Here is a 27,307-nt window from a genome sequence, read left to right as displayed (position 1 = left end):
GGTGACCCTGTGATGCCCAGGAATCCCTCACCCTCATCTGTGTCACCCAAGTGGGGCCTTTCTTTCTCTTCACTGTGTTGAGAGTTTACCAACAGAGGTGGAATCTCCCTTGGCAGTGCTTGGAGGACGTTTCTCTTTCCAAGCTTAGGCAAATCTTTACCTGAAGGCAGAGAATGGTCTAGATTCATAAGATTAGTAATATACACTTTGGTCTTTGTACTAGCAACATTGTAAAATGAGACTAAAGCCCTTAAAGGGTTGTTGTGAGGCTTAAATGAAGTCTGTGAATTGCCTACCACTGCACCAGAGTAGTCACTTATTATATGGTGGTGGCAGTTGCTGTACTTGACGCCACCTATCACAACCCTGGGCATATAGTAGATGTTCAATGGATGTGACAGATTGCTAATTTATTCGCTGGGGAAGGAGGAAGTCTCTTCTGGTTTGTTCTTGATTTTGCCAGATATTGGAGCAATGTGATTTGTGTGATTTGTCAGAGACAGGAAATAGATTATAATTAGGAAGGAGAAAAGGAGGCGCAGAAAGGAGGAGGATGGAAAGGAAGAAGAGAAGAAAAAAGAATGTCCATATTCACAAGAAGAATGGAGACAATGACTATTTTCTTAGGGGACAGGGGAAGTATTGGCTCTTGCACACCAAGTGGTCATATCTTCTTAGTCACAATTACAGGATTTCAGAACTGGAAAAAGGAACTTGGAGACCACAGACCCACCCCCTCATAGCCCAGAGATAGCAGTTGAGGTCCTGGAAGAGCATGTGTTAGAGATGGAGGACAGGATGGAGGACAGGATTGATTTCTGAAGACAGGCACTGCCTGCTGCATCTTGCCATAAATTCAGCCAATTCATCTCCATGGAAACCGCTGAAGATTGTGAAGGTACGGATGTGGAAAAGGACAGCAGGACTCCGAGTGTGATTTCTTTTCTATGCCTTTCTTTTTCTCCCTCATTCCTATTCATCAGTTTCCTCTGACTCCTCTTCCTCTGCCCCTTCCCTCTCTCCCACCTTTCCATGATTCTCAAGTGTAAGGACCTGTCCTAATCCAGGAAGCTGAGGTCACCTGACCTGCAAGGGCCAGAGTGCTGCATATCATCTGCCTCTTTAGCAATGTGCTTGTTTCTAGTGATTGAAACTCACAATTGGCTCTGACTGGGCACCAGGGCTCTGACCACTATTATCAAGAAACACTTGGGACGCCTGGGTGGCTCAGTGGTTGAGCGTCTGCCTCAGCTTGGAGCGTGGTGCAGAGGTCTGGGATTGGGTCCCACATGGGACTCCTTGCAGGAAGCCTGCTTCTCCCTCTGCCTATGGCTCTGCCTCTCTCTCTGTGTCTCTCATGAATAAATAAGTAAAATCTTAAAAAAAGAAAAAAAGAAACACTTCATTTGGTTCCTCAAAAATACTTGTGATTCTTGAGTAGACAGAAAGCACCATGGAAACCATTTAAAGCTGTCTTACTTCTTTGTGTCTTTAACCTTTTGCAAGTGATTGCTATGAAACTGGTTGCTCTCCTCCGGCAGGGAGAATGCAGAGACTGCACCTCACAGGAAAGAATAACCTTTCACAGGAATCTCAGGTTGCATGAGGAGTAACATCTCTTAACCACAGCCCACAATTGTTACAGAAAGCATTTAAACATGTCCTCAAACCTCTGGGATTCCCTGCTACTATTAGAAATTAGATCCAGGGTGTCTGGGGTCTGGCTTTTTACACGTCAAAGAGGAAAGCTGAGCTTCCTGCCATTGGTTTAGAACCTGTGATGGTCCTGGTGTTCTTGTGACCAGATACTCAGGGTCCCCCATTGTAGAACAGATTGAGGAATGACCTGACCAGGCACGCATTTGCTTAGGCTTTTCTGTGGAATTCTGTGGAACAGTCTTTTGCTTCCTGTCAGGTAGGATCTGGGGCCGTCTGAAGAAGCTGCCGGAAATCGACTGCCATGGGACAGTGGCTGTAGAGAACAAAATGGAGTCTCTCATGTTAAGCAGGAGCCTGTGTGAAGCAATGAGTCAAGCAGTGAAGGTACTGCAGCTAGGAGATATTCCCGAGACCAAGGTCAGCTGACACCCCAGAACTCATAATGAGCAGAACCAGAGGAAGTCTGCAGGGACCCCAAACTGATTAAATCCCTTAAAAAAGGCAAGGATTGGGCAGCCCGGGTGGCTCAGTGGTTTAGCACCGCCTTCAGCCCAGGGCCTGATCCTGGAGACCAGGGATCGAGTCCCTAGTCCAGCTCCCTGCATAGAGCCTGCTTCTCCCTCTGCCTGTGTCTCTGCCTCTCTCTGTCTGTGTCTCTCATGAATAAATAAATAAAACCTAAAAAAAAAAAAAAAAAAAAAAGGCAAGGATTTTGGCAGCATATGTCAAACTCTTCAGACCTGACCCTTCTATGTCTGAGCCCTTGAAGAAGGCAACTGCTGACAAAGGCTCTGCCGATTGATCTCCGAACAGAACCGAGATCCTTGCCTGGATGAACATAAGCAGTAAGTTGAGAGCTGGCCTGGACCAGATTGAGGCCTTACCTCAACTGCACGCCCACAGACTGCCTTGGCCTTAACTTCCCGCAGACTTCTGTTACCTTGTGTGTTGTGTGGCTTGTCTTCCGTCCCGCTTTGTGTGCTGTGTAAGAAGCCAGGTTTAATCACATGAATTGTCACTGAGTTTGGAATCCTGAACCTGCTTTATAGCTGTGATTTAGCTTTGCTTTGTGATGGCATATAAAGCTGACATCGTGGAAAGACACAGCTCCTGTGTGCGCCTTCACGGCGTGCTCCTGCCAGCAGCCCAGGGAGGACGCTCTGGGGCAGGCAGGGACGTGCGTGGGGCTGGTGCCAGAGCCCTTTGGCATGGAGGATGGAGCCTCGGCGTGCCCTGGAGCAGCTGCACAGTGGAAAAGACCCGCGCGCTGGAGAGGTTGTGCGTGCGCAGGTGCGTGCCCAGCCGACTCGCGCACGGCCCGGGCTCCCGGCTGGGAGTGCGGGTGCGCCCCGCGCGTGCTGGTTACTGCGGCAGCCAAGCCCTGGGGCGGTGGCGGTGGCGGGGGGGCGGGCAGCAGCCCGGGCCGGCCGGCCGCACGTCTCCCCAGTCAGCCCCCTTCTCGCCTCAGCAGCTCTGCAGGCACCTGGTGGGCAAGGAGGGGGCGCTGCGGCAGCCGTCCGGGGCCCCGGAGCTAGCAGGAGCGCCTAAAGCGCGGTCTCCCCTCCCCGCAAAGCTGCCGAGGACACACTGGGAGCCGCTCCCGCTCCGGGGGCCGCAGCGCGAGGGCCGCGAGGCCAGCGGCGCAGCTTCACCTGGGGCGAGACTGCGCGGGGGCGCGTGCGCGCTGCCGGGGGCGCGGAGAGGTGGGCGCGGAGGCGGGAGCGCCGGGCGCGCGGCGGGCGGGGGGGCGGGCGGCGCGGAGGAGTCGGGGCCTCAGGCCCCCTCCGCCCTCCCCCTCCGCCCCCGCCCTCCGCGCCTCCGCCCTCCGCCTCCGAGGGCCCTCCCCCTCCCCCTCCGCCCCCGCCCTCCGCCCTCCGCGCGCAGGGGCTCCGCCTGCAGGCGGAGAGCATCCTTCCCGACCGTCCCGGGAGGCGGCGCCGAAGACGCGACCCGACCCCCGGGACCGCACCTCCGAGACCCGCTGCGCTCCCTCGGCCCGGGGAGCCCGACGCGAGGTTACAGCGAGATTTGGGGCGCTCGGTTTTTCTCCCCTCCACAAGTGCCATTTCCCTCTCTCTCTCAAAGCCAGATAGTGCGCTGGGAGAGCTGCTGGATTCTCCGCTTCCAGACCATTCCCCGGAGGGCGTGGCCGGCGTGGCTGGCCGAGCGGCCCGGGAAAGTTGGCCTGGGCTGGGAGTGACTGGTTTTGCGCCTGAAGAGAGCGAGGAGGACAGCGCGGCGCATCCTCGGGAGCAGACGTCTGTGAAGCACCGTCCGTGACAGCAGTAGAGACACGTTTACGTGGTGCTTTGTTTTGTTTACACACTGAGTGGCTTTTCGGTTGAAATGCTATTTTGGTTAAAGGAAGAGATGGCCCCCCAGGAGCTGAGCCGGCGACTGGCCACAGTGATCACTCATGTCGGTAAATGGAGCTTTTTTTTTTCCCCCTTTCGTTTAATTGATGGAGGTGGGGGCGTAGTCTCGGGGGCGGGGCCGCGCCGGCCGCCCGCGCTCGCCTGCAGCCCCGGGGGCAGCGCCCTGCGTGCCCAGGCCGTGGGGGTGCGGGCTCGGCGTCTCAGCCTCGCTGCTGCTGGGGGCGGCCAGTGCCCGGCATCCCTGGGGACCTGCACGCCCGGCGGGGCCGGGGCGGGCCGGGGGCGGGTGCCTCCACCAGGCAGGTGCGCTTAGTCCCCTGAGGGCTGCTGGGCTGCTAGGATCCGTTGCCCGCGCTGACCCGGCGGAGGTGGGGAGCTGTGTGGCCGTTGGCGAGATAAAGAGAAAGGAGAGGGAACCTGAACGGACGCCGGTGCTCTCCTGCAGAAAGTACTGCCAGCCCGGAGGCTCGCGCACCAGCCAGCGTGGTGAAACGCAGGCCTCGGTAGAAGGTCGCTGCGCAGCCTGGCGCCCCGGCCCGTTGGAAGTCCCGCCTGGAGGTGTCACGCACTCCCGGTGAACCCCAGTGGCAGGCCTCTGCAAGCCTCAGGACACGGGGCGGAGTTAATCCTCTTCCGTTGATTGAGTTGAATGAGGGCAGCAGAACCTCATGCCTTGCTCCTGAAATAAGGGTTGTGGTGGAAAGACAGGCCCTGTTTGGGAAAGAGGACATTGAGACAGTGGTACGTTGGTTGATTCCTTCTTAGCATTTTCTTACCCTGCCCTGGACCTCCCCAAATAAAGACACATTCCAGATTGAGATTCTTTGGAGGTAGATGACTAGAATTATCAGGTAATTTTGAACGTTTAAGTCACTTAACGCTGAGATCCTTCCATAAAGCAAATTAGTTTTAAAGTCAGGAAGTTTTTGCCTCAGTGTTCCACCCATTTGCTAGAACTGCCTTCTTAGTATTTGTTCGTTACCTATTGCTCCAATTAATGAGCTTTCGCTCCTCTTTGAGCACCCTAGTTCAGTGTATTTAGAGCATAGATGTCATATATCTTGAATGATACGCATGTGGGGATATACTTTGTGAAGATACTTATCTGGAAAGACCCAGTTTTGATGATTCATTTTAAATACTGTTTCTGGTGCCAGCGTGGCTGCTGAACTGGTTTTTAAGACAAAAGGTCAGAAGAATGCTATCAGGGAAGTATTGCTGGAGGGAGGATGAAACAAACAGAATTTGGAGTTTGAAATATATTGAATGCTGAAATGATTGTACTTGAAATTGTGCATATGCATGAAATTGCAGTGTCAGGAAAGAGCCAGCCCTGGACTGGGGATAGGATTGATTGTCTGGATTTGAATTTCTCCTGGATGAATCATTCAACGTAAGGCTAAAAATGGGAATTTTACTAATCCTTTCCTACCTAGCTCAAAGCCTAGTTGTAAGCCGATGTGGGTAAAATCACCATCTAAACTGTGACTGTGTTATTATTGGTCATACCCCAGTATGCCACTGAAGATCTTGGGCAGATCACTGGGCCTCTCTCAGGATGAAACTTCCCATTTGTTAAATGAGGAGGTAGACCTGGACGATTATTAAGGTCTCTCCTATTTCTCTCCATGTAGGATCTTTTTGAAGGTTTGGTAGGTAGTATTCCTTGGTTAACACCTGGTGGCCTCTGGGGTCCAGGCTATGGTATTTTCTTGCCCATATTGCTCACTTCCTTTTTCTATAGTTAGCTCCATAAAGGATGTAGACCTGAATTTGTTGTAGTTTCTGCTCTCAAAGAACCTCTAATGACCTCTGGCATTTGTGTGTCTTGCAGCATTCTGAATCCTCTGGTGTAATCCGCTGTAATCTCACAAACCTGTGAAAGAGGTTATCATCCCTACATTACAAATGAAGGAATTGAGACTTAGAAAGTTTGCCTTTTAAGCTTTCAAAGGTAATGGATAGCAGGCTCAGGACCAGTAGGCAGCTGTTTAGATGGTCTGTTTGGGGGTCTGATTGAGGGGGCAACCAGCCTTTACCTTCATGGAGAATCGCACTGAGTAGCCAGTGGAGCATCTGCTACGGTTTGGCTCGGTGTTTGTTCTTTCCAGACATTTTCTTGGTGAGCAGCCTGAGGGATGTGATGAGTTAGGGAAGGGTTGAGAAGTGCTTGGAGCAAGACTATGGGTTAGAACGTTATCCTGGTTCGATCCTAACCATTCATCTGGGTAACAACACTATGCTCATATATTCACTCTGCCACTTGTGTCCCCTGCCAGTCCGTTCCTCCTCCAGCTGGGATTTCTGCTCTGTTTTCAGTCCCTTAGATTTGACAATTCACATCTGGAGTTTGTTGATTCAATTTCTGAAATAACTCATGGGTCTCTCTCCTAATGTCCATTCCCACTGTGACCTTCCTGTGACTTGTTCAGGATTTCATTCCTCCTGACTAACCATTTGGGCAAGTCTTCTGCCTCTCTTGTGTTTGCCTCTAACTTATACCAGGAATAAACACACAGCTTTTGTATCTTCTAAAACCTTTAATAATACCTTTACATAGTCATTCTCTGCAGCCTGGAGTATTTGTATTTTATTTGGCATGCTTCTGGTTTTATCCCCCAGTAATTGATATTTCTACATGTATGGTTGGTCAACTTGGCCTATTCATTTCTTCAGCTTTGTTCCACTATATTGTCTGACTTTGTTTCTGCCTCTAAACTCTTGCTTCTGCTTTCCTTCCATCTGGAATGACCCCTTAATATATTTCTCCACACAAAAATCATACACACCTTTCAAGCCCAAGTCCTTCTCCAGGTATCTCTGATTCTGCCAGTGGAAAATACTCTTGTCTCTGAATTCCAAAGTAGGTTTTGTTCTAACCACGTAACACTTCTCATTCTCTCCCTTATATTATGGTTGGTTTTTGTGTGCTTGTCTTATCTCTGCTCCTAGACTCTGCATTACCAACTGTCTATCCTGGGCAGTTACCTAACATAGTCTCTTTCTAAGGAGATGCAGAATAAATGTTTGCTGAATAAATGAATGATTTTTTTTGTGCTTTAGAATGGACCTTGAGTATTGAGTAATGCCAGGCAGTTTTTATATGTTTAAGGACAGTTCTGAAATGTTTGTGGATAACTCTTGCTTCCTAAATCCCTCTTTTCCAAGTAAACATTAAGCTCATCAAATGTTCTTCATATGATGTCATTCACTGTGGGGGCCTCCTTTGAATTTTCTTAGTTTGTTGGCGACCCTCAAAAAATATTCACCTCACGTGTGAAAAGTGTCCAGATGTGTTTTACCTATGTAGTACACAAGTAGGACTATCTTCTTACTCTTTATTCTGGACTATAGAATCACATTGGTTCATTTACAGATTTCATAATCAAAAAAGAGTGAAGCACCAGTTGGCTTTACTAGCAAATTCTACCAAACATGTAAAGAAGAATTAATGCCAATTATTCACAACTCTTCTAAACAGTAGAAAAGGGAACACTTCTCATTTTATAAAGCAAGTATTACCTAATGTCAAAATCAGACAAAGGCATTATTACAAGGAAAAAAATTATATAAAAACTATATTTTATGATTTATATCATAAAATATCTTTTATGATATAAATACAAAAAGCCTCAACAAAATGCTAGCACCAGATACAGCAGCATATAAAAAGATTTATATACCATGATCAAATGAGATTTATCCCAGGAATGCAAGGTTGGTTTAACATCTGAATTGATGTAGTATACCTTATAAATAGAATAAAGAACAGGGGCAGCCTGGGTGGCTCAGAGGTTTAGCCTGCCTTCGGCCCAGGGTGTGATCCTGGAGACCCGAGATCGAGTCCCACGTCGGGCTCCCTGCATGGAGCCTGCTACTCCCTCTGCCTGTGCCTCTGCCTCTCTCTCTCTCTCTCTCTCTCTCTCTCTCTCTGTATCTCTCATGAATAAATAAATAAAATCTTAAAAAAAATAGAATAAAGAACAAAAACCATATAATTATCTCAATAGAGACAGAAAAAGTATTTGACAAAATTTCATACCTTTTTGTTTTTAAAAAAATACCCAACAAACTGGGAATAGAGGGAAATTTCCTCAGCTTGATAAAGGGTATCTGAAAAACCCACAGCTAGCATCATGGTTAGCTGAAAGCTTTCCCTTTAAGATCTGGAACAAGCCAAGGATATCTGCCTTCACCACTTCAGTTCAACACTGTGCTAGAGATTCTAGCCAGGGTAGTTAGGCAAGAATATGAAACAAAAGGCATCCAGATTGGAAAGGAAGAAGTAAAACTTATTTGTATTTGCAGATAACATCATGTAAATAGAAAATCCTAAGGAATACACTAAAAAAGCTCTTTTTTTTAAATTTAAAGATTTTATTTATCCATTCATGAGAGGCACACAGAGAGAGAGGCACCACTGAGCCACCCAGGGATCCCCCAAAAAAGGTCTTATAATTAATAAATTAGTTCAAGGTTTCAGGATACAAAGTCAGTATACATTAACTAAAATGTTGTCATGTTGATAACAACTATCCATGCTATAGAAAATGGTCATGTATTAAGTTAGGATTTCTTAGGATCAATATCTAAATAATATTGGGCAGCCCCGGTGGCTTAGCGGTTTAGCACCGCCTTCAGCCCGGGGTGTGACACTGGAGACCCGGGATAGAGTCCCACATCAGGCTCCCTGCTTGGAGCCTTCTTCTCCCTCTACCTGTGTCTCTGCCTTTCTCTCTCTCTCTCTCTGTCTCTCATTAATAAATAAATAAATAAAAACCTTTAAAAATATCTAAATAACATTGTTTCTGGAGGTGACCATCTTCTCTAATGTGGAGAATATCATTGACAATTCCTGCCTTTCCATATGTGCACTAAGGCTTTGCACAGTCTTTGGCAGCAAACAGCTGTAGCACATCACTTTGCCTCCAAGTCTTGGTTCCCTCATATGTAAAATGCAGATAATAATACCCTCCTCACAGGACTGGTAGAAGATGAATGTGTAAATAATGTCTTGTGAGTGCCTAGTACCTGTTGGAAGGAGAAATTGAGAAGCAGGGATAATGAGAATGGCTTTAGATACAAGGACAGCATCATCTACTTTGTCCTTTGTCCTAGTATATCATAGGCACCATCAATGTTCTTTTCTTCCTCTTGCACCTACCTTCTTCTTGTGGAAGTCTGTTGTAGTAGGATTGAAGGCTAATCCTGACAGGCTGCTTTAGAGAAGAGTTTATGTTCACACACCTGAGGCGACCCTCTTTCTCCTATGCAGTGCCAGAAGCAAAACTCAGAAGCAGAACCCAACTACTTGAGTGTTGCTGACTTGGCACTTGGGACACCCTCAGTCTTCCCGCTGGTGATAGCAGGTTATAAAAGCACAGGAGAGGGGAGTATTGCTACCAGCAAGTGTTTTTCTTCCTAGTCCCAGAGAGGACCTCCTACCAATGGCTTCTATTTCCAGAGTGTCTGCAGGTTGTGACTAAGCTTGTTAGCCAGGGGGATCTGATCTGCTTTCAATAGTTGCAATAAAGGTTTAGTCCTCCAGTTGACTATTGGCCTCCAGACCAGGACTCTGAATTGTCTGACCTTGAAAAAATATGTGGCGTTAACAACCTATCCAAAGGTACGGATTTTAAGCAAGAAACTAGAAAGCCCAAGAAGGAGAATCAGTGTTTAAACCTTAACCATTTAGAAGTATTGGCCAAATTTGTTGAGTGCTAGGCCTTTCCATGTATGTCTTTGTACCTTTATAGCTCTGGAAAGTAGGTGTTATTACTCTCATTTTGAAAGATGTCAAAACTAAGATTTAAACAAGTCCAGTAATTTGCTTAAAGCTATAGTATTACTACGAGGTAGAGTCAGGATCTGTCAGATCTGATTTCAAAGTCTATATTCTATTATATCAAGGCAGAAATTTTTATTGCTGCTGAAAATAATTAAAAAAAAAAACTGGGTATTTATGTTAATTTGGTACTGGGGAAGGACTTCGCGCCCTGGGCCAAAGTCAGGCGCTACGCTGCGCCACCCAGGGATCCCCGAAAAAGCTCTTTCTTTTGTTTACTGTATTTGAGTTGTTGGAAAGCATCCTGGTTTGATGGTAGCATCCTGGCTACCCACCTGCTAGCCTCCCTGGGTCTCACTTTCTTCTCTCTAGGTCCCATTTGTGATTACTCTCACCAGCAATACTCTGCCTGCCAGTCTGAATCTCCAGGGCTTCCCTCAAGCTTGGCCTCCCCAGGAGCCTTTTATGGAATGGGCCAGGCCAAGCCCAGCTTCCCTACATTTTCTGAATACCTGTAATTGTTGGTATCCATCTCTTACATGTTTTTGAGCATTTGATTGCAGTCTAGCTTGGATTTTTCTCTTTGTTGCAAATACTGATATCTATTTTAATTGTTGGTTGAACATGTTCTAAAGTCTTTTCTGTCTTACTTAAGAGTAGACGTCCCAATTAAGATTGTTTTATGGCCTTGTAGGCTAAATTAAACTCATTATAGGAGATCAAGAATCACATGTTAGGGGATCCCAGGGTGGCTCAGCGGTTAGGCACCTGCCTTTGGCTCAGGGCATGATCCTGGAGTCCCGGGATCGGGTCCCGCATCGGGCTCCCGGCATGGAGCCTGCTTCTGCCTCTCTCTCTCTCTCTCTCTCTCTCTCTCTCTCTCTCTCTCTCTCTGTGTGTCTTTCATGAATAAATAAATAAAATCTTAAAAAAAAATCACATGTTAAATTGTATGGAAAGAATGTCTAGTCTCTGAATTTCCTCATCGTTAACGTAGGGTGATAATTATACCAGTTCCTCTGCTTGTTTTACAAGTTGGAATGATACTATATAGTGAAAAGTGGTTAAATAGAAATCTTTTGAGGACTATAGCAAAAGGGACTCCATGAGTGTAGAATGACTCCAATTGTTTGCTTTATGGACTAGCAGGAGAAGCATGAAAAGGAGTGTTTTACTGTCCCTCCAGTCCAGTCAAGAGGCATACTCTACCAGTATTCCCCTAGTACTTAATATAAACTGCAGCATGAGTGGTACAAGCTTGCTCTGGAGGGCACAGGTTGAGAAAACGATGCCTGTAGGATGAAGCAGTGGGGCCAGCATGGGAGGGGAAGTGAGGCAGGGGTGGCGGAGGATGTGAGAAGGCCTCTGGATTCTGGGCCTTCACTGTGACAGTGGCAGGAGCTGTGAATGACTACCTTGAGTAAGAGTGGAATAATCTATCCTCCTGCTGAGAATCAGCAACTGTCCTTGCTTCTTTCTTTGGAATTAGTCTGGGTTGTCCAGAGCTGCTAGAGAGAAATTCAAAGCTCCTGAAGAGCATGCCTCTCATGCAGTACACTTTGGAGATGGTGAAGTCATCATGTAGTGAGGGGCTGCTGTTCCACATTTTATCATTACTGTAGAGATAGAATAAATTTGCATGAAGCATCGAATCTGGGCTGTATTTACAAGTGCTTTAAAATAATTTGGACCAGATTTTTTGGCAGATCTTTGGGAGAGTTTTCTTTGCCTACCCTAGAAATAGGGGTTTTGTTTTGTTTTGTGTTTCTTTTTTTTTTTTTTTTTTTTGGTAAAGATTTTATTTATTTATTCATGAAAGACTCATAGAGAGGGAGGCAGAGAAACAGGCAGAGGGAGAAGCAGGCTCCATGCAGGGAGCCCGACATGGGACTCAATCCCTGATCCTGGAATCACGCCCTGAGCTGAAGGCAGACGCTCAACCACTGAGCCACCCAGGTGTCCCTTGTTTTTTTTTAAATTTATTTATTTATTCATGAGACACACACACACACACACACACACAGAGCAGAGATGTAGGCAGAGGGAGAAGCAGGTTTCCCGCGGGGAGCCTGATGCAGGACTTGATCACAGTATTCCGGGACCACGCCCTGAGCCAAAGGCAGGCACTCAACCATGGAGCCACCCAGGTGTCCCCGTTTGTTTTCTTTTAATCTTCTCCTAGCTGCAGTGAATCTTCACTTGTGCCCTGGAGTCTGGCTAAAGGGTTGGCTGCTTTCCCCTAGCATCTGATGAAGGCCTTTTCCATATAGGGAGAAATCTGCTTTTCCTGGGCATCCCCCTCCTCCAGGTGTCTGCCTTCTCTGGCAGAGGCTCTCTCCAGACTCCTACCCTGTCCCCAGTCTAGGGAGAAGAGCCTGTAAGCAGCTGGGAGCTCCCCTTGCTTTTTTGGCTCATGTTAGCCCACACGTAAACCTTTCACAATTGGTTTAAAACTTTTAGGTGATTTATTTTTATTTGCTTATATAGGTTTTGGGCAAGTTATAATGTTACAATTTATGGCTTTTTCTTGTTGTTAGGGTGAAAGTGAGCCTCTTTTCCAACCTTCTGGGTTCTGGGAGAAAGCAGAATGTCTCCTTGGCTTTTCACCTCCTGTATATTTCACAGGAAAAACCTGCTTCATTCACACAGCCTTCTTTTTTTTTTTTTTTTTTTTTTAAGATTTTATTTATTTACTCATGAGAGACACAGAGACAGAGAGAGAGAGAGAGGCAGAGACACAGGCAGAGGGAGAAGCAGGCTCCATGCAGGGAGCCCGATGCGGAACTTGATCCCGGGACTCAAGGATCACACACCCTGGGCCGAAGGCAGGCGCTAAACTGCTGAACCACCCAGGGATCCCCTTCACACAGCCTTAGGTCATCACAGTGTTGTTGCAGGCAAACTACTAGGAATTTTATGAACTATACTGGTAAACTGGGTCTCAAAATGTTTTCTTTGTGTTTTCCCATGTGTGTGGGATCTTGAATGTTAAAAAAAAAAAAAAAGAAAAAAACTGCAGTTCATTTTTAAGAGCTCTCAGTTAGATGAAAATGCTTCCTCCCACCTATTATCCAGGAACCAACTAAGCATAGGGATCTCTCATATCAGGAAGTCAATCCTGAGTGTTAGGCACAGTTATTGGATGCCTGGCCCCCTAACAGGGTCTGGCTTGGACAAGGGCCTGCATGTGTGCTATAAAGGCCCATCTGTGTTTCCTATTTTTAAAAAATGCTTCAAGTAGCCTGAAATTTCTGCTGAATTAATACTTAATTAACATAGCTGATATAAAAATCTCTGCCAGAATAGTCGAAATCATTGAGGACCAAAATGGAAATGGTCCTGCTTCTCTTGGAACTTTTCCTGAAGGGTAGGGCTGTTGTCACATCTGCTTCCCTTTAGATGTTAGTGAGTATGGTGCAGCCAGAGAGCTTCTTGGCCTACTCTGGCACCATGGACTAGCTCTTCCCAAATGGGTGTAGGTTCTCTTTCTGTTTATTTCAAGAAATAGGAATTGATTGATTTTAATGAGTCTGAGAAGGAGGACTATCTCATTATCATAGACTTATTTGATTCAAGCACTTATGTCTTGTCAGCAGGCAATAATGATTTTAATAAACTTTAGAGATTTTGGAGCTTAACACATTGATGTTACTAAAGATGTATATATATAATTCAAATTAGCAAAGGACAAAATAGTTTGTTTTGTAGCACTCTGCTAATAGTGGCAAGGCCAGGCTTTGAACCTAGACAGATTTGGCTCCAAATTTGAGCTCCTGACCACTTGACGACCCCATGCCTTCTGGGCTGTGGAGTATGGGAACCTAAGAACAGGAAGCTTCATGGGCCTCATCAGCAAGATGTACAGTCAGGAACTCAGGTGGCTGTTCTGCCCCTGGTGTCACCTAGTCTCTGGCCTCTGCTTCTCTCTGGTGTGTGTAACATTCTTCTGCTCATCTCTGCAGACTAGCCCTCTATTCTTTTATCAGTGAGTATGAACTCCACCTCACCACCCCAGCCACATCTAGATCTTTCAGATATAGAAGGACAATCACTAACTGATTCTCAGTCTCTGGATCTCTCTGTACACATGCTCTCTCTGGAGAGGCTGATTGGTCCAGCTCAGAAGAAACTTAGGCATTTCTGATTCTAATAGCTGTGGGTTCAGAAATCAGTTTGGTTTTGGAATGGGGAGGAAGTCCTCAGAGAAGAGGGCTTTATTTTTAATTTTTTAATATTTTTTTAAGATTTATTTATTTATTTATTTACTTATTTATGATAGAGAGAGAGAGAGAGAGAGAGGCAGAGACAAAGGAGGAGAGAGAAGCAGGCTCCATGCCGGGAGCCCGACGTGGGACTCGATTCCAGGACTCCAGGATGGCGCCCTGGGCCAAAGGCAGGCGCCAAACCGCTGAGCCACCCAGGAATCCCGAGAAGAGAGCTTTAAACTGTACAATTACCTCTCAGAACAAGTATAGTAACTTGGAAAGCGCTTTCAAACTTTAGAATCAGTAAGAGTAGGAAATATTTAGGCAGTTTTAAGGGCTTAGCCCTGGGCAAAATACAAACCATTCCTTGTGTGCAGTGTGCTGCTGCTTTCTTTGGGGTACAGTCCAAGGCTCTCTGTCTTTATGTGGCTACCTAGGTATTTAGGCACCACAACTACATCAAGAAACCAACTGTTCAATGGGCAGATTTTGGAGAGTACCTACTGTGAGCAAGGCTCTGTGGCAGGCTTACATACAGAGTTGTTTGGAGGCTGAAGTAGTGAACTTCAGCAATTCAAGAAAGCTGTGTACTACTAGATATATGACTTGGGCCAGATTTGAAGGAAAGAGATGATTTAGGTAGGTGGAGAGGAGAGAGCTTTCTAATTGGGTGAGGTAAGGGAATGGATGCTTTTGGTAGCTGTTGGTCTTCCTGTGCTGGTTATCCTGTTTATTCCATTCTTTGCATAGACCTCTCTGGACGACTAAAAGCTTTAAGCTTTACCTTGAAAGAAGGAATGACCTCAAGCTGGAAGGCAGATCTATGTATCGTATCTCCTTTTCTTTCCTTTTTATATAGCTCCTTTTTTGGAAGAAAAGAAGTTGCAGAGGCTAGAGGATATGGAAATAATATTAAAAATGATATTATCGTAGCTACTATTTATTTTATATCTGTTTAATGTCACATTGTGACATTGTTGTGCCTTATTTACACACTACTGATTCAATTAAATGTAGTCAAAAGTTAAGTTTTTTATGGAGGGGACATTTGAGGGTTAAACAGATTAGGAAGCTTGCCCAAGGTCATACTAAGTAGAATTAAAAGTCAGGTTTGGCTGGCTACAAGACCTGTGAGTTGTCATACTTGGTTTAATTTCTTATTACAGAAGGAAATATAAGCCAGTAAATGATAGATGTGTTATTAGTGAGTTTTAAAAATATTTTGAAAAATCTAATGGAAGCTAAAAGCATTAGCCCCCTGAGTATAAGTATTGTACCAGCCACTTGAAATGTTCATTTATTAATAGTCACTTTTTTCCAAAGAAAACTATCATTTAAAATATGAGGATTTATTTTATAGCCTTTATGTAAGCAAAAGTAATAAATATGTAACACTTAGGAATAAGCCTTTGTAAAGGAAGAGATTTTTAGGAATGCTGTTCTACTTGTACTTCCTGTGCTAACCACCAGTCTTAAGGGAAAAACAAGTCTAATAAAGTTATAACTTCCAGTTACAATGGCAAGGTAGCAGCACCTACATTCACTTTTATTTAGTATAGAAGAATCCCTGTGTTGGGGATCCCTGGGTGGCTCAATGGTTTAGCACCTGTATTCGGCCCAGGGCATGATCCTGGAGTCCCGGGATCAAGTCCCACATCAGGCTTGCTGCGTGGAACCTGCTTCTCCCTCTGCCTGTGTCTCTGCCTCTCTCTCTCTGTGTCTCTCATGAATAAAGAAATAAAGTCTTTGAAAAACAAAAGAAGAATCCCTGTATTTAGAGGACTTTACTATGAGAGAGATTCAAGCATAAAGATGTACAGGTGGACAAACTACAGGTGCCCCAAGTGTTTGAGCATGTTGGTCTTACCCGACCTACAAAAGTTCTCTGTGGATTTTTGTTCAGTTATCTGAGCCCAGATCATGTTCAGCCCAGGTTTTGGTGTGTGTATCTTTTTTGTTTGTTTGTTTTTATCTGTTACCAGATCAGTTTAAATTCATTTTAGCCTTTTCCTCTTTCTGCATCCAAGGAGGCTAGAATTAATTCAGTCACCGAGGGGAAAGAGGTCCTTCTGCCAGGTTCTCCTTCTTTTTTATTTTATTTTTTTAAAAGATTTTATTCATTTATTAGAAGGAGAGAGAGCAAGCACAAGCAGGGGGAGCAGCAGAGGGAGAGGGAGAAGGAGAAGCAGGCTCCCCATGGAGCAGGGGGCCCAATGTGGGGCTCGATCCTAGGGCCCTGAGATCATGATCTGAGTGGAAGGCAAATGTTTAACCGACTGAGCCACCTAGGCACTTCTCTGCCAGTTTCTCATGTGAGGCCCAATTTGAGACTCTCCACATTTACTGAGGCCTCCAGGGCTGGACATGAGGCCAGGTGCTGGGGATGGGGTGTGAAGGAGCAACTATGACCCCTGTGAGGGCCAGAACCTTGTCACCTCCATTGTTGCAGTCCCATTGCTGCTCCCCAGTGACTGGGATCTGGGAGGAATGAGAGATGTCCTCTGGGATCTTATAGTCTAACAGAGGAGGCAGCTGTTAAGCCATAAGCTAAAGGAGGAAACTTTTAGGCAGAGGCAGCCATTCTTCCCCAGTTCCTCCCTCTGCTGGTTGGGCTTCTCTTCTTGTAGTCTTCCAGCCTCCCTGCTTCTTTTCCTTCCACATTAACTGCTTTGCTTTTGCATCTGGTTGATTTAGTTGCGAAACTCAGTCCTTCCTCAGTATTTCAAAAGTCATGTATACAGAAGGTTAGAGGGTTCAAGAGAATTTTCTGAAGATGGGAGAGGAGACATTAAGGTCTGGAAACATAGACACTTTGAAATGGAGCTGGAAATGTCACTTTAAAATGTCTTCTGACCACCCCAGCTCCTAGGGGTTCCATAGGCCCTTGGAGTCACCAGTTCATTGATGCAGGCCCTAGACTAGAAATATGGTCCTCCTGGATTCTCCTACCCACATCCCTCTACTTTTCATTCCACTTTGTTTCCATTGCAGTATTATCCCTCCAGCAACCAAAAGAAGCTTTGCTTACAAAGGAGGAAAAAATTCCTCAGGCTGTAAAATGGGGACTTAGACCTTGACAAATATTGCAGAGATGAGAAGGAAAATTCTACTAGTCACACTTGGTCTGACCTTCAAGTGTGGCATGAACATTTTCTCCCTCAGCGCCTTGGGAAAACCAAACCAGATTTTAAAGAGAAAGATCATGTTCATCATTTCCTATGGCTTTGTGGTATAATCTAAAAAAGAAGCAGAAGAAATGAGAAAGGAATGAAAATTATGTGGTTTTCATAAGGGCTTTAAAAATGGTTTATAAAAATAATACATGGTCTATGTTTAAGATTTGAAAGAAGGTTTGTTAAGATGTCTGTCCTCCCAGATTGATCTATAAATTAAACATGATTCTAATTCTAATCCTAAGTCTATCAAGTTTGTTTTTTTGTAGAAATCAACTACAGATTCTAACATTCATAATCAGTGAAAGGAGCTGTAGTAGGCAAAAGTAATGATAATAGTCAAAATATTTTGAAAAAGAACAAAGTTGGAAGACTACCTAATTTCAAGACTTACTATAAAGCAAGTTAATCAAGGTTGTGGGGTATTGGTGAAAGAATAGACAAAATGGAACAGAATAAAGAATCCAGAAAGATTTCTAAATATGATCAATTGATTTTAGACAAAGTTGTGAGAGCAATTCAGTGGAATAAAGTGTAAAGGCAATTTCAACGAAAGGTGCTGAAACAATTGCACATCCATGTACCAAAAAATGAACCTTGACCTGTACCTCCCCCCATACACACAAATTAACTCAAAATGGATCATGTACCAGGGCTCGTGAATGGCTCAGGCAGTTAAGTATCTGACTCTTGTTTTTGGCTCAGGTCATGATCTCAGGGTCATGAGATGGAGCCCAGCTTTGGCTTCTGCCTCAGCATGGTGTTGGGCTCAGTGGGAAGCCTGCCTGCTTGGGATTGTCTCTCTCCTTCTGTCCCTCCCCTCCACTCAAGCATGCCCTCTCTCTCTCAAAATAAATAACATCTTAAAAAAAAAAAAAAATGGAGCATGTACCAAAATGTAAAACCTAGTTGGACTTCATCCAAATTAAAAATACTTGCTCTGGGGCAGCCCGGGTGGCTCAGCGGTTTAGCGCCACCTTCAGCCCAGGGCCTGATCCTGGAGACGTGGGATGGAGTCCCATGTCTGGCTCCTTACGTGGAGCCTGCTTCTCCCTCTGCCTGTGTCTCTGCCTCTCTTTCTCTCTCTGAATCTCTCATGAATAAACAAATAAAATCTTAAAAAAATGCTTGTTCAGCAAAAAACACTGTTAAAAGAATGAAAGCACAACTGACTGGGAAAAAAAACTTTTGTGAATCATATATCTGACAAAAGACTTCTATCCAGAGTTTATAAAGAACTCTTAAACTCAACAATAAATGAAAATCAAGCAACCCAACTTAAAAATGGTTAAAAAAAATTGAATGGATACTTTCCCAAAGAAGTTACACAGATGAAAATGAGCATGTGAAAATATGCTCAATATCACTAGTCATTAGGGAAGTTACTAACCTTATTAGAGTGGTTAAAAAAATGGCAATACCAAGTCATGGTGAGGATGAGAAGGGTCTGGATCTCCCACACAGTATGTTGGTGGGAGTGTAGAATGGTATGGCCACTTAGAAAACAAGAATCTGTATGTAAATGCTTATAGCCACTTTATTCTTAATTACTAAGAACTGGAAACAACCCAAATGTCTCTCACCTGGGGAATAAACAATTTGTGGTACATCTGTACAATGGAATATTCAACAATAAAATAAATTATTGATACACAAAACAACATAAATAAGTCTGAAATACTTTATGTTAAGGAAAGACACCAGACTCATAAGGTACATACTAAATGCCGTTTATAAGGAAACGGGAAAACTATTAGGATGGAGTTGCCCAGAGTTAAGCAGGTGGGGAAGTGGTATGACTACAAAGAGATAGTTAAACTATTCCCCACCTGATTGTGGCAAAGGTTAAATGACTCCATGCATTTGTCAAGACTCAGAACTATATGCCAAGAAGAGGGAATTAACACTGTATATCAGTTTAAGAATGTTTTTTTGGCAGGTTTTATTTATTCATGAGAGAGAGAGAGAGACGCAGAGACATAGGCAGGGGGAGAGGCAGGCTCCCTGCAGGGTGCCTGATGGGGACCGGATCCCTGGATCCCAGGATCACAGCCTGAGCAGACAGCCGGTCAACCACTGAGTCACCCAGGCGTCCCTAAGAACAAATTTTAAAAAACATTACCAAACAGAAAAATACAGAAAAAAAATACGTTTATTGCATAATATTTAGAAAAGACAAGGAAAAAAGTCCCTGATTCCATCTCCTAGTTACAACCACAGTTATTCTTTGAATATATAGTATTCTAGTTTTTTTCCTTTGGCATTTTTACACAGCTAAAATGATATGATCTCTCTCTCTTTATGTATATTATGCATATTATATATATAATGATATGAATTTTATTCTTTTTTTTAAAGACTTTATTCATGAGAGAGAGAGGGGCAGAGACAGGCAGAGGGAGAAGCAGGCTCCCTGTGGGGAGCTTGATCAGGACCCCAGGATCACGACCTGAGCCGAAGGCAGACACTCAACCACTGAGCCTCCCAGGTGCTTCCCTCTGCCTTTTAGGTGATATTATTTGAATTTTTGCTTGTTTGATAAGTAAAAGTGGCATGGTATTCATTTTAACAGAATTTTAAAAATTATTAGTGGACTAGAATAATTTTTAATAAGTTTATTCTTTGCTGTTTGAATTTTTGCTCTGTGACGTGACTTGTTTGTGTGTTTTTGGGGGTCAAGATATTTTTGAAAAAAAAAACAAAAAAAACAAAACAAAACAAAAAGATATTTTTGAGTAGGTGTTTTTCAATGTTAAGTATATTAAGCCTGGGTTAAGTTTGTAGCAGGTATTTTTTATTTTCCAGTTTGCTTTTATTTTATAATTTTGTTTTTGATGACTTTTAACATATAATGGATTTAAGATTTTATGTAGGGACACCTGGGTGGCTCAGAGGTTGAGCATCTGCCTTCAGCTCAGGACATGATCCCAGAGTCCCAGGATCGAGTCCCATATCGGGCTCCCTGCATGGAGCCTGCTTCTCCCTCTGCCAATGTCTCTGCCCCCCCCCCTGTGTCTATCATAAATAAATAAATCTTAAAAAAAAAAAACCTTAAAATCAATCAATCAATCAATCACAAAAATAGAATGGTCTTTCAAACCTTACTCATCACCCAGCTCCAACAACCATCAATATTTTGCCATAGTGGTCAGTAAGATTTATAAAGTTTTATAAAGGCAGTGCTCTAAAATAGTATCAAGGAGCATGTTGGAAAGCTAGGTATATGGAGTAACCCAGATAAGATAATTCTTAAAAATCTTAGTATATTTTAAGTTTACTAATGAAAGTAATCCATGCTTTTCATACAAATTGCATGTAGTATAGAAGGGTGGGAAATTAGAAGTCAAAGTCTCCTTGTCCCCTGTAACTTCGATCCCACTTCCCAGTAGGAACCACATATCTGTTCAGTATGCTTTCTCTAGGGCTTCCTCCATATGTATGTAACTGGATGTGGCAGGCCCCCTTTCCCTGACTCAGAGGGAATGAGGTGTCCCTGTTCCTCTAGGAAAGGGAAAGATAGGGAAGATGAGATGGTCTGTAGCCCTTGTGGCCCCTTGGTCAACTGATGGGGTGTGGTGGCCCTGAGAGCTCCATCACCAAGAGCCCTATTATTCCCTTGCTCCCCCCCCCCCCCAGGCTAACTCTGGGGGAAAGTCAATTTAGTCTCATTAGCAAATACACCAGGATATTTAAGTGTTGACTTTAAAAACACAAAAACAAAAAAAGTCTAGTTCATATAAGGAAAAAAATATCCCTCCCTTTAATATTACTTTGTTTTTATTTCTGGTGAAATAACAACCCAGATGCTTTCCTGGTATGGATACCTCAGATCCTTCTTGAGTTTGTAGGTGACTTCTCATTCTCCATTTTGCCCTGATAGGTGGGGGTAAGTGGATGGCTTCAGTTCATTCTACTACACAGGTACAAAACATACACAATTTTATTTTAAATAGGCTTGAATCTAGAAGTGCCAAAAACTTTCTTTTTTTCTCTACCTATGGTAGTAGTTTGTAGCAGGGAGGCTGGGGGCATTTGGGGAAAAGATTCATTTTCCATTGCCATTACTACTGAAGTAATCAGTTCTTTCCTAAGGAGAGTTACCTAGTACACAGTTATTTCAGAATCTGTTGTTTAACATAAAGAAAAGACCGTCCTTTACTGGATATTTGATCTTGGTCAAATGGTGAAAGTCAATGCATGGAATATAGGATTTTTAAGGGCTGTACAGTTTGTTCATGTAATAGAGATTCAAATGCTATAAAGAAAATTTCCAAGATTTTTCCAGTCTGCTCTCTCCATAGAGTACTGTAAGCTGCAAAAATATAATTATGGTCATTGCTGGGTGTGTGCAATTGCATGCACACTGCCATGTGGATTTACGTGGTTAACAAAGATAGCTCTCATGTTCGTAGGTGTTGTGATGCCAGCCAACCATTCATGACTATTCATATCTAAATGAATGGGTAAAGAAGTTAATGTTTAGTAGGAAAAAGAGCCTCCATATGGGGGAATCAGGCACTTTCCATATTGTTGATGGAAATGTAAAGTGGCACAGCTGTTTTGGAGGGAAAATTGGCTATATATAACAAACTATTGTTTAAAAATTACCTTTTTTGCTGCCCTGTATTAGGACTTTCAGATTTGGCATTTAATTGGAGGACACATATTCACAATATCTAATGGTAGAGGCAAAAAGAGCTTTCATAAGTTTTAACATCTCAAATTTTCTTCCTCTTCTTAGGTACTTATCTTAAAGTACTTCACATGTAGTTAACACTGATAAAGAATTGGCTCTGAGGATTACTAAACAGAGCAGCCTCTAATCTTAAAAGACTTTTTGGTATAACCAATTTGGGGAAACATTTGGCAGTTTCTTACAAATTAAATATACACTTTTCCTTTGACTGAACAATACCACTAGTAGGGATTTATCCAAGAGAAATACAAACATGTGACCATACAAAGACCTTTACATAAATGTTCATAGCAACTTTAACAGCCATAAATTGAAACAGCCCAAATTGAAAAAAAACAAAAACAACCCTGAATGTCTATCAGCAGGAGAATGGACAAACTGTGACCATCCATACGTTGGGATACAACTCCTATATAAAAATAAATGAACTTCTAATACATACAACATGAGTGAATCTGAAAAGCATTATCCTGAGAAAGAAGCTAGAGACAAGAAGAGTACATACTGTATGATTACATTATATGAAGTTTTTGAAAAGGCAAAACTAGTCTCTATTGAAAAATCACTTTAGTGATTATTTGGGGGTTAGGAATAAGTGTTGACTAGGAATGGGGCATTAAGTTACTTTCTATGGATGGAAACATTCTATATCTTGAAAGGAGTATGGGTTACATGGATGTATCCATTTGTCAAAACTCATTAAAATATACATTTCAGATTTGAGTGTTTCACTATATGTGAGTTTTACCTCCTGCTTAAAAATAAACTTTATTTTTTATAAAAAAGAATTTCCAGTTGCTCCTTGGCCAGTTGCAAGCCTTACTCAAATTTCAGCTTGAATCATACAAATAAAAATTAGAAGTTTATATACAAACTTATTTATTACTTGTTGTATACTGCATATTGTGCTCTTTCTTTAAATCTTTGAGCATGACATTACTAAACAAAAACATTAAGTGTGAAGAACCAAGATAAAATGCATTATGAAAAATCAGCCTCTGAGTATACCACACTCTGTGCACAGCACAGTTCTGAAAGGTGCGCTCGCTTTTCCCCAAGTGGTAGTAAGGGTGGGAGGTCTCCGTCAGATCATGACTGGCAAAGAACATCCTTCATTTTAGAATCATGATATTGTACTTGGTCTTTAGAAGTAGTTCAGGAAACACTAGATTCCCTCAGGATTGGAACATTCACCATTTGCTGTGCCAAACCGTGTTGCCTGCCTGGATAGTGACTTCTGTTGGCTGCAGTGTTAAGTCTCTGGATTTTGTTCCTTTGCAGCCTAGAGAAGTTGGAAGAAAGGAGGGGAGGATTGTGGCCTGGAATAAATTTTCTTAAGAGCATCCTTTGAAAAATTTATCCCTGTCTATTATTTTATTTTAAATATCCAGTGGCCTGATACATGTCTCATGTTGCGATTCCTCTAAAAAAGAAAAAAATCTGATTCTCACCAACTCTAGGATTGCCGTCTCTGCCCCACATCTTCATTCACTTGTTTCCCTTTGTTTTCAAATGAGAAAGTCCAGTTACAATTGGGCCTGTAATCCTGTGAGCACTCACCAATCCAAAGGATAAACTCTCAGCAATGAAATGACCTTGAATGAACTTCAGTGAGATTAGTCAGGAGAAAGGATTAAACCCATTTATATGAGAGTACAGTGCTGAGAGGAATGAAGAGAGAGCAAAGTGGCACCATTTCCTGGGATCCAATGGCTTCCTGGTGTAAGAAGTGTGGGCAGCAAGACCCCAGATACTTACCTTACACCTCAGTGCGGATCACAGAGGCAGAAATGAGGGCTTACCACCATTTCCTGGGAAGTTGCACCAGGCTAGAATATATGGCAGAACAAGGTACTGTGAAAGCAATGATGCCTTTCTTTAATGTATGTTTTGTTATTCATCCTCATTCTCAATGGAATAATAATTTATTTAATTAATTTTACTTAAAAAATGTACTTGCAATACTGTTTCAAGTTTATTAAAAGGAGTTTAAAAGGACTTTTTAAAGAGCATTCATCAGCTGTTAACAATATTGTAGATGGTCATTTATTGAAAAATTTATATTAAAAAGAGATACCAAATATTCTGAAAAAATCAGGTTGTAGGATGGAATGTGTAAGTATGGGCAGCCCGAGTGGCTCAGCGGTTTAGTGCCGCCTTCGGCCCAGGGCGTGATCCTGGAGACCCGGATCCGGATGGAGTCCCCCGTCGGGCTCCCAGCATGGAGCCTGCTTCTCCCTCTGCCTGTGTCTCTGCCTCTCCCTCTCTCTGTGTCTCTCATGAATAAATAAAATCTTTAAAGAAAAAAAAAAAGGAATGTGTAAGTATGAATCCTTTTTAAAAGGATATATGTCTATACATAAATATATGCATATTGACTATTATACACCAATAAGATAACTATTTAATTTGAGTTGAAGGAGTGATAAGGAGTTTTATTTTTCTTATTGTTGTGTTTTTATTTTTAAAAATAACCATCATATATTGCTGTTGTAAAATGAAAGTAATCCAGATAATGAAACTCATGTTCTGAAGAAAAACGTTAAGTCTGAAAAATATATGAAATCTGAAATGCTAAGACTTCATTTTTAAACAGATGAACTAATAACAGACTGGTGGTTTAAGGGGAGAAAAAAGAAAAACACTTCCCTTCAGGGGTCTGGGGGAGAAGGCACAGTATTTCTGAGTATGCCTTACATGTATTTGGAAGCTAGTAAGACAGATGACAGATGCTCTAAGAGCTAAAGCAACTACTTGTTTCTAAGACTGTTTCTTTTATGGATGGGCTTTTTTATAATACCCCATCCCACTCTTTTTTTTTTTTTTTTTTGCCTTGAAAATGTTTATAATACATTCATTTCCCTTGATCACAGGTTAGGAAAAGTGCTTAAAGAACTGTCTTGGGGACCCTGGGTGGCTCAGTTGGTTAAGTGTCTGCCTTCAGCTCAGGTCATGATCCTGGGGTGCTGGGATCAAGTCCCTGTCAGGCTTCCTGCTCAGCAAGGAAATCTCCTTCTCCCTCTCCCTCTACTGCTCCCCCTGCTTGTGTGCATGCACTCTCTCTGAAATAAACTCTTAAAAAAAACCCCAAAAAACCCCAACTGTCTTGGTCTCTCTTTATTCCTCTTATATTTGGAAACTATTTCTTCAAGAGGGGGGAATTACTGAATAGAGAAGCATGCTTTATCATCATTACAGTATACTTTCTGAATCAATTCTTATACCATATATGATATATAAGATATAATACATATACTATCTTATCAAAGGCAAGAGCTATGATGCATTTGCTAATTAAGAAAGAACAACTTGGGCAGCCCCGGTGGTGCAGCGGTTTAGCGCCACCTGCAGCCTGGGGTCTGCTTCTCCCTCTGCCTGTGTCTCCGCCTCTCTCTGTCTCTATGAATAAATAAAATCTTAAAAAAAAAAAAAAAAAGAACTAGTGTTAATCAGATTTTGCTTTCCATTCTTAAAACACATAGGTACTCGCCTGTGCATGCACACAAATCCTACAGGGTTTGAATTCAAGTGTAAATTATTGCCCTAATTTTGTTAAAGTTGAATCATAAGGGCTTTACAGTTTTGTTAGTAGGGAAGAGAAGAAGTAATTTGAAAGATTATGAAGAATTTCTGGATTCTAAACTTACAACACTACATACAAGTTGTTGCTTTTCTTCTTTCCCCCACTATACAAGGTTATAAGATGTTTGCCTACATGCTTTAGCTGTCAGTCATTTTATTCTGTGTTTCAAGACAGCAATGAAAATTTGAGTATCTTAATGTAGGGTTTGGGCGTGTCTAAATGGCCTTTCTGATATTACTGTGATCTTACATTCATTCACTGGCTGTATTTATTTCATGAATTGTCTGTTCTTAGTTTGTTTCATGTGGCTGCTGTAATAGATGATCACAGACTTGATGGCTTAAAACCGCAGGAATTTATTTTCTCATAGATCTAGAGGCCAGAAGTCCCAAATCAAGGTGCTGGTCTCTAGAGGCTGCAGGGGAAATTTATTTTCTTGGCTGTTTCAGGCTCTGATGTCTCCAGGTCTGTGTTGGTTTGTGACTGCAGCATTCCAGTCTCAGCCTCTATCTTCACACTCTTCTCCTGTTTCTCTCTCTCTTTTAAACTTTATTTTAGAAGGAGAGAGAGTGGGAATAGGGAGGGGCAAAAAGTGAGAATCTCCGGCTGACCCTGCCTGAGTGCAGAGCCCTGTGGGACTGTCCCATGACCCTGAGATCATGACCTGAGCTGAAGTCAAGAGTTAGATGCTCAAATCTCAGTCAAATGGCTGAGTCATCCAGGTGCCCCTCTTTCCTTCTCTTATAAAAATACATATGATTGCCTTCTGGGCCCACCCGGATAATTCAAAATAGGCTCTTCCTCTCAAGAGCCTTAACTTAATCACATTTGCAAGTACCCTTTTTCTACATAAGGTAATATTCACAGGTACATTAGGACATGGCCATATTTTTGGGTGGGGGATACTATCCAGTCTACTGTTGCTCTTTATATTCTGGGAAGATAAGCCCTTTATCAACTATATATGCTATATATGCTAATTTGTTATTTTTTGAGTTTGTTCAAGGTATGTTTGCTCTGCCAAAGTAGTTTTTAAGTGAACTTTATCAGTCTTACTGGAATTTCTGTCATACTTTGAAAGGCTGTTCTGATTCCAGTATTATAAAAATATTCTCCTATAGTTTCTTCTAGTATTTTTATGGCTTCATTATTTAACCTGGCTGGAGCTTATTCTTTTGGCAAGAAGGGAAAACATGGATACACTAACTATATTAACTCAGTTCTTAAAACGATTAGATAAGGTGGATGTATTATAATTTCCCCCATTTTCAGGTCAAGAAATTAAGGCACAGGGAAATCAAGCAACTTGCTTGAGATTAGTTTACTGTAAATGACAGAGCCAAGATTTGAACCTAGGCATTGTGGCACCAGACATAACGCTCTTAATTACTATACTTGATTGATGTCTTTTTGTGACCAGCAGATTGGCTCAACACTATTTGTTGAATAATCTCCCTCTGGCCCCATGGGAAATGCCACTTTTATCATATACTACATGTTTATATTTTGACCTAATTCTAATTTCTGTTTTGCTCCTGAGTCCTTCTGAACTCAAAACAAATTCCATCAGACTTATTTCATAGTGAAAGAGAAAGGTCAAAAAAGGGGAGTTTATAAGCAGAATTTCAATGCAAACCAGCAATGCATGGCAAGAACATGGGTATTTGTGAGAAATCTATTGTAGTATCTTTGGGATCATAGCTCAAAGGACTGAATGATCAATTTAATTAGCTTCTGTTGAATCTTTTATACACAAACTGCTTTTTTTTTTAATTTTTATTTATTTATGATAGTCACAGAGAGAGAGAGGCAGAGACATAGGCAGAGGGAG

At 42.7% G+C, this 27,307-nt stretch overlaps 1 protein-coding gene across 1 annotated transcript in view; it reads left to right on the top strand.

The window, feature by feature from the left end:
* The first annotated feature begins 3,554 nt into the window (after positions 1 to 3,554).
* The window catches only part of MCF2L2 (MCF.2 cell line derived transforming sequence-like 2), a 237,951-nt gene continuing 214,198 nt past the window's right edge, over positions 3,555 to 27,307 (top strand). Inside the window, exon 1 of the mRNA XM_038583486.1 lies at positions 3,555 to 4,081. Within this exon, the coding sequence (XP_038439414.1) occupies positions 4,006 to 4,081 (76 nt within the window). The 5' untranslated portion in view covers positions 3,555 to 4,005. The remainder of the gene's footprint in view (positions 4,082 to 27,307) is intronic.

Source organism: Canis lupus, chromosome 34 (assembly GCF_011100685.1).
Source record: "Canis lupus familiaris isolate Mischka breed German Shepherd chromosome 34, alternate assembly UU_Cfam_GSD_1.0, whole genome shotgun sequence".
Lineage (NCBI taxonomy): Eukaryota > Metazoa > Chordata > Mammalia > Carnivora > Canidae > Canis > Canis lupus.
The sequence above is the reverse complement of the archived record's forward strand: the minus strand, read 5'-3'. Positions and strand labels throughout refer to the sequence as shown.